We start from the raw sequence: 13,054 nt of genomic DNA, 5'->3' as shown, positions 1-13,054 counted from the left end.
TCCCAAGCAGGGTTTGGAGGGGCCCACCGACGGAATCACCATCAAGGAGAGGCCAACAAGTCACCCGAGTCGATCAGACGGCTCAAATGGCTACCGAGAGATAGGTAAGGAGCAGTGGGATGCCCCATGCAGGTTATGGCAACCCTGTCATGAACGACGGACACGGATCCCAATTGGACATATCCGATAGGAGCTCCCCGGACCCATCACTCGAGCCATCGAAGTAACTTTACCAACCCCTGTTCTACTTTCCCAGTGCATGAGCATTCATTCATCCATCCTTATACATGCATTCATACACTCAATCACATATTCATCCATACATTCATCCCATACATCCAAGCATTGCATATGCAATTCTTGCATCACAACGCTTCTCATCGCGTCACAAAGCGATAGTCGTCTCATTCGATATAAGCGACGACTGACAGGGGTTCAAAGGCCGGCCTACAAAGGGCTTGAGGCCGCCTCGTGTGAAACAGAGCTAAGGGAGAAAACACAGATGAGCCCTAGCAGCCCTCGCTCGATCCGCTAAGAAGCGGACAGAGTCATCTTGACCTTCTTGTTCGATCCTAACCTCGAGCCAAGCCCACAGAATCTCCATCGAGGGGAGACCAACGGGCCACCTGAGTCGGTCTCTAGAACGACTCAGGCATCTGTCGGGAGGCGGGTAAAGGAGCAGTGGAATGCCACATGAGGGCTATGCCGACCCCATCATGAACGATAGACCTGGATTCCACTCGAACATACCCATTAGCGAGCTCACCGAGCGAGACACTCGAGCCATCGAGGCAAGTGTCATTAGCTCAACCCCTCTAGTTGTGGAAACCATGGACGGGGTGATGCATAAAACTCAGCTGACCCCTACTGAGCCTAACAGGCCTCAGGGGCTCGAGCTGCCAGGTCCCTACTTAGGAACCCGACCGACCACACAGGTTGCAGTCGGAACAGACATGGGTGAACACTCTGACCGGAAGGAACACAAGAGTCCACAGCCCTAGAAAAGAGTACCAAAGTGCTCAGCCTCCGACCGACTCTCCAGCTGGATGGAGGCTTAGGAGCTATGCCCACCTCTGTCTTAACCGACCATTGGGTTCACTCTCCATCTCGCTCGACCCCAAGGTCGTGGGCTCTATCTTGCCTGACCCTTGGGTTCACGCTCTATCTCACCCGACCCTTGGGTTCATGCTCCATCTCGCGCAACCCTTAGGTTCACGCTCTGTCTCGCCCGACCCTTGGGTTCGCGCTCCATCTCGCCCGACCTAGGGGTTCACGCTCCGTCTCGCCCAACCCTTGGGTTCACGCTCCGTCTCGCCCGACCCTTGGGTATGTGCTCTGTCTCACCCGACCCTTGGGTTCGTGCTCCATCTCACCCAACCCCAAGGCCATAGGCTCCGTCTCGCCTAACCCCTCGAGTTCGAGCTCCATGTGTGAACAGCCCCTTCACGGCTTCACAGAAGCCCCAAAGGGGCTCGAGGGCTCCTATCGGGTTCATAAACCCGAGGTCCCTAATGGACCCACTTCCCTGCAAAACCCGGCCCAACAGGCGGCATAGTGACAACTCGCGCTTGGGCTTGCCCAGATACATAATGACAGGCCAAGACCATGATTCGATCCCTGACCAGAGGCCTGGCTAAGGTGGGACCGCAGTCTGACTTCGACCAAGGATACGCCAGAACTCTGACTCCGACTAGGAATGACTGACTGGGGATGCCCGCTCGGTGAGGGACCGGGGATCAGGCGGAGCAGATAAGATAAGGCACTCAAGTCAACCACAATACCGAGGACCGTACACTACCATGCCCTGCGCACCTGTAGGATGGTGCCACCAGGCCATGCCAGACGGGCACTACACAACCTTCAAGACGCGTCAGAGCGCAAATAGTATTATAGGCGCCAACGTTTGTCGTACTAGGTGAACACGGTAGAGCCTGCTAGATGTGTCCATACATAAATAGTATTATGGCTGCGGATGACCATCTCGTACCCAACAATGTGGGCAACAAGACTAGGTAGCACACGTATACACTCTCTTTCTCTCTGACTTGTAAGGCCATCCCTTTCAACTATAAAAGGGGATGCGCTCTCTCCCAACAAAAAAGGCTAGAGGACTCGAGCACTCGAGGACCTGAGAACTCGAACAACTCAATAGCTCTAGAACTCGAAAGCTATACAGAGTATACGCTCTAGTACTTAGCGCACGTTAGAGCACCCATCACTCTCTTCCATTCGGTTTAGAGTCCGACCGGGCCTTTAACACCCCCTTCTCATTTCTACTCGTTTGTAACCCCACAGCAAACTTCGAGCACCTGGGCTTAGGAATAAAGTCACCGACCAACTAAAACTGGACGTAGGGCATGTTGCCTGAACCAGTATAAATCATGTGTCATTGAGTGCTAGGCCACATCCGATCACAACGCATGACAAAACTACAAATATTTACTTGTTAGTCACTTTTCGCACCGATAGTTGGCGGCGTCCATGGGGAAGACGCCATGCGTTCACGCTTTTGGTCATCGGATGGCCCACCTTTCCTCCATCTTCGGCATGGCGGGCTTGAGCGATACAATTCACTTCGGCTCACTGGAGTTTCCCAAGCTCCCACCTGTTGGGATGTGGGTTCCTCCCATCTTTTAGCCACTCTAGACTTTCCTCTTTGGAAGCCTAGACTTCGTCGCTGACCAGCTCAGCGTACTCCGCCTCCACGAGGAGGCGCTCATCCCGGTGTCTACTGGAGGAGGAGCACCCTCCACCGGCCTCGGGCCACTCGACGACCTCAACGTCAAGACACTTGCGCTTTGCCTCGAGCCCATGCTGGGCTTAAACCCCATGATGAGTGATGTACATATTGTTCTTTACTCACCATTTAACACCTTCTGTCGACTCTTCGGAGGGACCCCGTTGTCCCCACCGCGATCGCTGGGCGACTGGTTCCCCTATGGCTTTGTGTCCCCCATGGATGCATGCGCGCGGGGGCTCCAAAGGATGCTGATGCCACCCCCTTTCATGTCTGAGTTCGTGGGAATGGCAGGCTACGCTCCTGCCTCCTTCCACGACCTCGTCGATGATGAGGTCGAAAGCGATGGCTCTAGCATCGGCAACGTCATGGCACCTAGCCACCCTCTGTCCCGAGAGTGCACTATGGCAGATGCCCCAGGACAACCACGGGTGCTAGTGGAGTCTCTGTAGACTCACACCCCTCCGAACACCCGTATGAAGGCCCTGGCGCATGTGTAGGAGCACGGCGAGGAGTTACGACAAAGGTGGCAGAGCCAGCCGCCACCTGCGCTGGTGCACTCAGCACAGCACACCACGCCACATGCATGTAACCCGGCGAGCAGCCCTCGGGGTCACACCCGTTAGGTCCAGCGTAACATCCTAGACGGAGGGAATGATCCCCCTTTGTTTGCTCGGGCTGGCCAGAACATCGCTGCTGCGGCGATGCTTCTGCGCGGCCTCCCCGAGCCTGCCGACCCCTAGGAGCAGGCAATCCACTGGAACCTCCGGGCATTCGTGGAGACCGCCGCCATTCAATAGGTGGAGAGCTCCGCGTCACGACACCGGCTCGCGGCCTCTTCCCCAAATAGGGGACTAGGGCCGCACCAGTCGAATCGCTCCGTCCACTCACCACTACAGTGCCGAGTGTGGGGTAGGAAGCCATGGCTACATGGCAGCCTGACCCAGCGCTCGCTCCACACCGACCACCTATGCGCGAAAGGCTCGGGCCAAACCGTGACGCTCACAGCATCATCATCAATCGACGCCACGACCGGCACGATGATGACGTCCATCGAGTGGCAGCGAGAGCAGGCAGCATGGGCCCTAGCCTAACCATCGAGGAGTGCAAGGACTCGCACCCCAGGCATGGTGGCCGACCAAATGACCGCATCCCCAGCTAGGATTGCCCGGGACCACGGGCCTTTGGTCGTCGCATCTAGAAAGCGTCGTTCCCACAGCGCTTCTGACCGCCCACCAACATCGCCAGGTACACCGGGGAGTCGAACCCCAGTATATGGCTCAAAGACTTTCGGCTCGCCTATCGAGCCAGAGGAGTGGATGATGATTACTTCATCATCTAGTACCTCCCCATCTGCATGGGGGAGCATGTTCGAGCATGGCTCGAATTCCTTCCACCCGACAGCATCCACGACTGGGCGGATCTCAAGAGGGTCTTCATCGGAAATTTCTAGGGGACATATGTGTCCGTCCTGGGAATTCCTGGGACCTCAAGAGTTGCCAGCAGGAGCTCAACGAGTCCCTATGGGATTACATCTGCAGGTTCTCAAAGTGGTGCAATTCCGTTCCTAATGTCGTCGACGCCGACATCATCAGTGTGTTCCTCTCTAGGACAACCGGCAAGTCCTTAATCCACAAGCTCGGCTGTGTGAAGGCCCGTACCACCCGTGACCCGCTCGACCTCGCCACGAACCACGCCTTCGGCGAGGAGGCGGTTGGGGCAGTCTTTAGCGGCGGTCGGGACAGGGGCATGGCCAAGCGCTCATGAAGTGCATCCCGACCGACCAGGGGAAACAACTCCTACTTGAGGTCCATGCCAGAATCTGTGGACATCACGTGGCCCCAAGGTTGCTGGTCGGGAAAGCCTATCACCAAGGTTTCTACTGGCCCACTGCACTCCGAGATGCAGAGGAGGTTGTCCGCAGGTATGAAGGATGTCAGTTCTACGTTCGGCAAACTCATCTACCAGCGTAGGAGCTTCAGACCATCCCCATCACCTGGCCATTCGCGGTCTATGGCCTCGACATGGTTGGACCCCTCAAAAAGGCCCCGGGCGGCTTCACTCACCTACTCGTAGCAGTGGACAAGTTCACCAAATGGATAGAGGCGAAGCCCATCACCAATATCTGCTCGGAAGAGGCGGTCAAGTTCTTCCTCGACATCATCTATCGGTTTGGTGTTCCTAACTGTATCATCACCGACCACGGAACAAACTTCACTGGGAAGAAGTTCCTAGACTTCTGTGATAGATACAACATCAGGATCGATTGGGCCTCGGTGGGACACCCGCGTACTAACGGTCAGGTCGAGCGGGCCAATGGCATGGTCCTCCAAGGACTCAAGCCCTGCATCTATGACCGACTCAAAAAGTATGCCGAGCATTGGGTTGTAGAGGTCCCAGCGGTCCTCTGTAGCCTAAGAACGACCCCAAACCGCTCCACAAGGTTCACCCCTTTCTTCCTCGCATATGAAGCCGAAGCAGTGTTGCCCTCCGACCTCGATCACAGCGCCCCAAGAGTAAAGGCCTTCGACCAAGACCGAGCCGCGGAGGCTCAATAGGACGCGGTCGACCGGCTCGAGGAGGCTCGTGAGATGACCGTCATCCGCTCCGCTCGTTACCAGCAAACTCTCCGCAAGTACCATGAAAGAAAAATCAGGGGGAGGATCCTCGAGGTCGGTGATCTCGTACTCAGGAGGACCTAGTCAACCAAGGACAAACATAAGCTCTCTCCACCATGGGAAGGACCGTACGCGGTGGCCGAGGTGATCTGACCGGGCGCCTACCGACTGAAGGACAACAACAGCAACGTTCTCACCAACACATGGAACCTTGAACAGTTACGTCGTTTCTTCATCCCTTCTAGACATTGTTTAGATCCTTTCAAATATATATATATATATATATTAGTGCCTACTCCAACATGGTACCCAAGCCACCCATGTCTCGGTAACACTGGTGCTCCAAGGGCCATGGCCTATGGCCGCGCGCCACCATGACCTCGCCATGGTGGAGTCCATTGGACCTGCAAGCATCGACGTTTAAGCCTCGCCAAAATTAAATTGCCACCTTAAATTGGAAACGCCGGTCATCAAACTAGACTCAAAGTTTAGAATTAGAGACCGATGAATCTTCAAAATCATGGAATTTGATATATTGAACCATAACCACGGGAATTCTGTTAGTTTCGGTAAATTTAGTATAGTCGTCTTTATCTCGTATTCCATCCATCCCACTGAAAGTGACGTTTTTTTAGACTTCTTGTTTGACTGTACGTCTTATTCAAAAAATTTATATAAATATTATTTATTTGTTATGACTTATTTTATCATTAGAGATACTTTAATAATAATTTATTTATTTTATTATTTTCATAAAAAAGTTGAATAAAATGAATTATCAAACAAGAAGTCTTAAAGTAAAAAACGATACTTTTAATAGGACGGAGGGAGTAGGTTGGTAGCAGGACAACACCCCCAACTCACGGTAGGTAGTATATATTGTTCCCTGCACCATAAGCTCAGATTAACAACATGTTTGACAATGATCAGGCACATGATTCATTTCACTGAATGGTTTGCCGTTTCTTTCAATTGAAACCAAATGATTTGTCTTTTTCCTGATTGGGACAGCTGTCCATCTAGACATGTTTATACATGCGAGAAGTGTGGTTCACGCAACATGCCGGGAGTATTGTTAGGACTTCTCGCGTCCGTACGTCCTGCGATGTGTGGTACTCGTGTGCTAACGTGCTTGTGGGCCTAGAGGCCATCATTGTCATTTCGTAATTGAGTGTGATGTGGATGAATCGATGTGTGATGTGTTGTTATCTCCCTCTCTCGATCCACCTGCATAGGGCTCAACACGAATGTGGCCAGTGGCCACGGCACAGGTAGGGACTGACGGCACGGGCGGGGCTGCTATTTTCTTCTTTTTTTCTGTTTTGTGAAAATTGGTATCACTAGGTGAGCAACCAGTAGTAAATGGTCAGATCTATTATTGTTGATTGCTCATTGCCTGATAAAAAAATCTGGCAATGAAGACCGGTTTGGAACCGTCAGTAAATGCCGTTTCTGGGGTAGTGTAATTAAGTTCGAAATGGTTTGACATACAAGTATATTAAAGCTACATTCTTTCTATGAATAAAGGGAGTATAGACATTTTTGTTTGGGGACCAGCCTTTGCGACACGGAAATAAGGCATGAGGTTGTCGTGTGGCCACACCCACACGAGAAATTCATGCGGAAAATATTCTCCGTCCACGAGAAATTCATAAGCAACATTACATAGCGCACATAGGTAATAGGTTACTGATGATGATGTGTAGTGTCGTGCAACCGCTTCGTGAGTCTATATAAAGCCAGTGATCTAGGCAATCTTCTCCAAGCAACTACCCACGGAGCCAGCAGCTCTCTAGAGCCTCTGCTGCTTCGCATTGATCTAACGGCCCCAGCAGCCACCCAGAGATGGCCATCAGCGGCCCCATCCCTCTGGTCTCACAGGTGCAGCAGCGCAAGCCACAGACATACACCCCGAGCCCATGGGGTGACTTCTTCCTCCACCACATCCCATGCACTCCAACACAGGTACATGCTCCATACGCTACAAAACTAATTAAATATGTCATTTGGCTCTCATCACATCGCTGCAGGAAAAGGTGCCAAGACCGCCAACACTTTGTTTTATTTTGCATGACTGCTAAAATTCTAGGCTATATATGTAACTGGTCGATGTGTAGGGATCGATTATTATCAAGGGTGTGATTGATTGATTGAATATATCCCAGGAAACCAAACCCACCAATAGGATACAAGTTCATGGTGATTTGTTGCCTATACTGCCTTTCTGAGCTAGTTCTGCCCATGCAAGAAAATTCTTCCTCAGCCTGGTTCACAGGATACGTATATAGAGAGAGAGAGATTTTGGACGTTTGCCTCAGGCCAGAATCACTGGACACTAGCTTCACCAGTTAATGTTATATTGGTGCTGATGAGCATATACAAAATGGTCCAATGTTTTTCTAAAAACATATTAAGGAACAACATGATAAATAAACATCTCTCTATATATAAGAGGATATAGTTGCACATGATAATAGGCACCTTGATTTTTTTTAGATAATGGAACCATATGTTCCGGCTTCAGCTTCTCACAAAAGAGAAGCATCAGACCAAGCTTATTACACACTCACTCCAAACGAAACTCACACAGGTGCCAACTAGTTCCCAAGGCGACTGCTAAAGTTCCAACCATTTGAAGCAAAAATAAACATGGCTTTTGACTCTAAATTTCTGCACACATCTTGGATAAGCACCCTGTGTTCATCCAGCTGTTGCAATGGAGCCCAAAATCAGAGCCAGTATTGTCGCCCTGAAGAGTACTTGCAAAAATGTTTTTGGTTGACATTTATTAAACACCAAATCATTCCTTGTGAGCCAAATAACCCAACAAAGGGCCGCTGCACCTATCAATAATAAGAGATTGTGTTTTTGTTGACCCAATTTAGACCAACCTCCAAACTTATGGGCTATGTTCCTCGGTGGTCTCAGTGAACCATACGCCATAGAGCCTTAGCGACAATACAATCGAAGAATAAATGTTTTATGGTTTCCAGGCTACTGCAAAAGCTGCAAACCTTACTACCATTCCAATTTCTTTTGGCCAAATTATCCTTGATGATGATCAATTTTTATCTCATGTAACATGTTCTCATGTGAGCAACCAAACACCGTCTCACATCGATCTGTGAGGCTAGCAACGAAACAAAGAGAAAATGCATACACCCAGCCTGGTTGAGCTGCTGACCTCCATCAACATCTAGGTGTCTCTTCAAGTAGAATCTGGCTCATTGTGTTGTGCATATGAAAGGATTCGTTTGCACACTGACATTTACACTACAGAGAGATTAACTATAACATTAGAAATATCTTTCTTGCAGTATTTGATGATGAAGGATAAGGTCAAAATAATGAAGGAGGAGGTGAAGAAAATGCTACTGGATGCTGATTCTTTTGATTTGTCTGATAAGTTAGACTGGATTGATACACTAGAACGGCTTGGATTGGATTATCACTATACCAAGGAGATTGATAAATTAATGTGCAATGTCTTCGAAGCTAAGGATCAAGATCTTGATCTTCTTACAACCACAAATCTTTTCTATTTGCTTAGGAAGCATGGATATCATATTTCTTCTGGTAAGATTCCAGACATATTTTATTTTGCTATTTAATTGTCGTATATTACTCAGATGGAACTTCATATGACTTCAGAAGGACTTTTATGGTATACACACCTTCCACCGAAGCAACAAAGAGGTTTTTATTACTTCAAATAGTGTGGCGATGCATATGCTCAAGTGTTAAATGTAGTATCTGCTTATAAAGATGACACAAGACAGCCTCCAACTGTTAGTTTCAAAGATGGTTTCTATTTTTTCTTAAAATAATAAAAATCTAGTTTAATCACTAAAGAATCATCTTAACTAATTTATTTTAGATTAGGTAAATATGTAAGTATCAGTTTATTTTTTAAATGTTATCTATTAGTTAATGATCTATTTAGACTTTTTTTTAGGCAAAAACTGTGTGTGTGTGGGGGGGGGGGTCTATTTAGATTTATTTTGAACTTACTTATTTTTTCTACTATTTTATTCCTTGTACTGAAACTTGAAGAAGATGAATGAATAAGATTCAAATAACTATGAAAAGAGCATAGCATATAGATGACATCTTTAGAAAAAAAAATTGTACAGCTTTCACATTTCTCTGATTTAAGATATAAACTACTTACTAATTTTTAGAGGTTAAACAAGATTTTTTTTATTTTCAAAAAATAGAAAACCACCTTTGAAACAAGAGAGAGGACCAAATTTGCTCGATTTCGGTAGTTGGAGAGCATCCAGTACCCAGTTTCATCCTTCAAAGTTGAAAATCAAACTACCGTTCAAGTTGAAGACTAAACAATGGACTTTATACTATTATTCTGTCACTGCCATCTCTTACAATTGTTTCATAGTCCATACTTCTGGCCATCAATATAATTGATGTCTCATGTGTTTTTAATGTCAGATGTATTTTTGAAGTTTAGAGATGACAAAGGAAATATTGTAACAGATGATGCAAGATGTTTATTGAGAATGTATGAAGCGGCACATCTTAGAGTGAAAGGGGAAGAAGTGCTTGACAATATTCTTATTTTCACCAAGAGTCAGCTTCAGTATATTGTAGACGATCTCGAACCACACTTGAAAGAAGTGAAATATGCATTGGAAACACCTCTTTTTAGAAGACTCAAAAGAGTACAAGCGAGGCAATATATCTCAATATACGAGAAAAATACTACACACAATAATATGCTTCTAGAGTTTTCAAAGTTAGACTTCAACATTTTGCTAACCCTATATTGTGAGGAGCTAAAAGATCTTACACTGTAAGAGCCATCATTAATAGCATAGTGATGTTGTACTAAGTTCTCTCATTACCATTATTTCTAGATATCTTCTCATGCCCTATATATATTTACAGCTGGTGGAAAGAGTTCCAAACACAGGCTAACACGTCAATCTACGCACGAGATAGGATGGTGGAGATTCATTTCTGGATGATGGGAGTATTCTTTGAGCCCCAATATTCCTATTCACGAAAGATGCTTACACAATTGGTTATGATCGTGTCTGTACTCGATGACTTGTATGACAATCATTGCACCACAGAAGAAGGCAATGTCTTCAGTGCAGCACTGCAAAGGTTTGCAACACTTCTGTCCATATTCATCATGTTGCTTATAGGGTAATAAATTTATATAGTCCTAATTATTTATTTGTATGGAAAGCTCATGTCTCTAGAAGTTCTATTTTCAATACATAATGTTAATATAATCATAAGTTTCATAAATGACAGGTGGGATGAAGAAGCAGTAGAGCAATGCCCAACATACTTGAGGACTTTATATATAAATATACTTACCACCGTAAAAGCCATTGAGGAGGGGTTGAATCTTCAAAACAACAAACATGCCAAGTTGGTTAAAGGACTGGTATGTCTTACTGAAACAAGATTAAAATGGAGAAACAATTGTATCTATCCCTAGGAGGAAAATTGTCGTGATTGACACATCTAAAAGCCATCAAGGTTATATTATGTGTGTATGTCCAAATGTTCATTGTGCATCCTTGTGATTGACATATTTATAATCTTACTATGGTACAATGAGATCTAAAATTAATTTAGAGCAACATGATTGTCACTACTTTATTTTTATTCAATATATACTAATCAAACAAGTGTACAACATCTAAACTAATTTAGTTCTAATAATTTTGCTTGATCTAATATTAACTACTACATCCAAAATTTGGGGCTTATGATTATGAAATGCCTGGCTTAATTCTTGAAAAAAAAATTGTTCAACAATTATTCAGATTATATATGCATGCATAGTAGATAAAAGTTGTATCAATGGATCCACATTATATTCCACATGTCTTTCAATACAAATTTATTTTTATTGTAACCAATGATATCTTATAAGAGTTTAGTGACAAGTATAGTTTAAAAATACTTTTCTTATATTCTTAATACTCCATACAGAAAGAAATATATAAATCAGTAAGTATTTTTTTCATAGAGAGAGCAATAATTTCGGCATTAGTTTAAACTTATGTGTGTTTGAGAGTTTGGGTGCACATAGTATACGCAAGTATAAAGAATAATTAATGTGTTCGAGACAAAATGGCATTTGCTAACAGTAGTTAGAACTCCCTGAGGCCTCCATTACAAATTTAAAGGTTTGCCTGGGTAGTTTTTTCTTTGGGATATATTGTATCTTTGAGCTTTCACACTAATCTTACATGCATTTTAGATAATCGACATGGCCAAATGCTATAATGCTGAGACCGAATGGCGTGACAAGAAATATGTGCCAGCCACCGTTGATGAGCATCTAAAAATTTCAGCACGCAGTAGTGCTTGTATGCACATCGTGAACCTGGGATTCATTTCAATGGGAGATGTGGCAACTAGCGAAGCTATTGAGTGGGCTTCTACCTATCCGAAAATCATCCGAGCTGTCTGTGTTATTGGACGCCTCGCTAATGATATAGTGTCGTACAAGGTGCCAGTTAGTCTATATTTTCTAAGTACTAATAAATGATAAGCTCAATTATAGAATCGTTCCTAAACTTTTCAACGTTTTTGGCTGCAGCGAGAAGAAGCATCAAAGAATATGGTATCTACAGTGCAAACTTGTGCAAAAGAATATGGTACCACAATAGAACAAGCCATAGAAAAGCTTAGAGAACTGATCGAGGAAGCGTGGATGGACATCACCGAAGAGTGCATGAGACAGCCACAACCAAAGGCTCTTCTGGAGAGGGTAGCCAACCTGGCTAGTACAATGGATTTTGTATACAAAGATGTCGATGGATACACCGATTCACGGAGTATCAAAGGCATATTGGATTCACTGTATGTGGATCTAATCAACTAAAATTAGGTGACAGCATGGCTATAACCAGCTGGACAACAATTCAGTGTCTATATAGTTTGTAGTATTTGCAAATGTATTGTGTTTCTCGGAAGATCTTGCAGATATATATATACTTTAGTGATCTTTTTCTAGAGGAATATGTTTACTAGCCGGAACTGTAAAATCCAAACCTTACTAGGTTTCCATGTATGGCCTGTGGGTTCATAACTATTTGAATTAATAAAATCTTTCTTTTACCAAGAAAAAGTATGGCTTGTTTTGGCGTAGAGTTAGATGGAACAATTTCCAGGCACCAGAAATTATTGAAATCGGAGCTATAGACACATGGACGACATTTAGTTGAGCAATTTTGTTATTAATTTTTGAGATAAATACAGATATTCAAACCAACTTATTTTATTCTACAAACTCCAAATCATATATGGTAGAATTATGATAAACAGTGTGGAGCTAGAGTTGCGCTAATAAACCAGCTGTCCATGACTAAATTGGGCTAGGCCTGGCTAGTTTGTCTCCTACCCTCTTCTGTATTCATGGTGGCTGGGCTAGAAGCTACTCCCTCTATTCCCAAATAAATCAATTCATAGAATCCGTGCCAGTCAAATTTTTTTAAGTTTGACTAACTTTATAGAAAAAAGTAACAACATCTATGACATAAAATGAACACATTATGAAAATACACTCTATGGTACATCTAATGATACTAGTTTGATATAATAAATCTTGATGGTTTTTCTACGAATTTGGTCAAAATTTAAGAAGTTTGACTTAAGATAACTCCAGAAATCTATTTAGTCAGGGACAGAGGGAGTAGTGTGCACTTAACTATAT

The 13,054-nt window shown here is 45.1% G+C and overlaps 1 protein-coding gene across 1 annotated transcript; it reads left to right on the top strand.

The window, feature by feature from the left end:
• Positions 1-7,200: 7,200 nt before the first annotated feature.
• LOC136502148 ((E)-beta-caryophyllene synthase-like) lies at positions 7,201-12,416 on the top strand. The gene is made up of 7 exons (XM_066497618.1): positions 7,201-7,320; positions 8,673-8,931; positions 9,805-10,165; positions 10,261-10,482; positions 10,636-10,771; positions 11,597-11,848; positions 11,939-12,416. Exons 1-7 carry the CDS (start codon positions 7,201-7,203, stop codon positions 12,221-12,223), a joined length of 1,635 nt encoding a protein of 544 aa, XP_066353715.1. The 3' UTR covers positions 12,224-12,416.
• Positions 12,417-13,054: the final 638 nt, after the last annotated feature.

Source organism: Miscanthus floridulus, chromosome 13 (assembly GCF_019320115.1).
Source record: "Miscanthus floridulus cultivar M001 chromosome 13, ASM1932011v1, whole genome shotgun sequence".
Lineage (NCBI taxonomy): Eukaryota > Viridiplantae > Streptophyta > Magnoliopsida > Poales > Poaceae > Miscanthus > Miscanthus floridulus.
The sequence above is the reverse complement of the archived record's forward strand: the minus strand, read 5'-3'. Positions and strand labels throughout refer to the sequence as shown.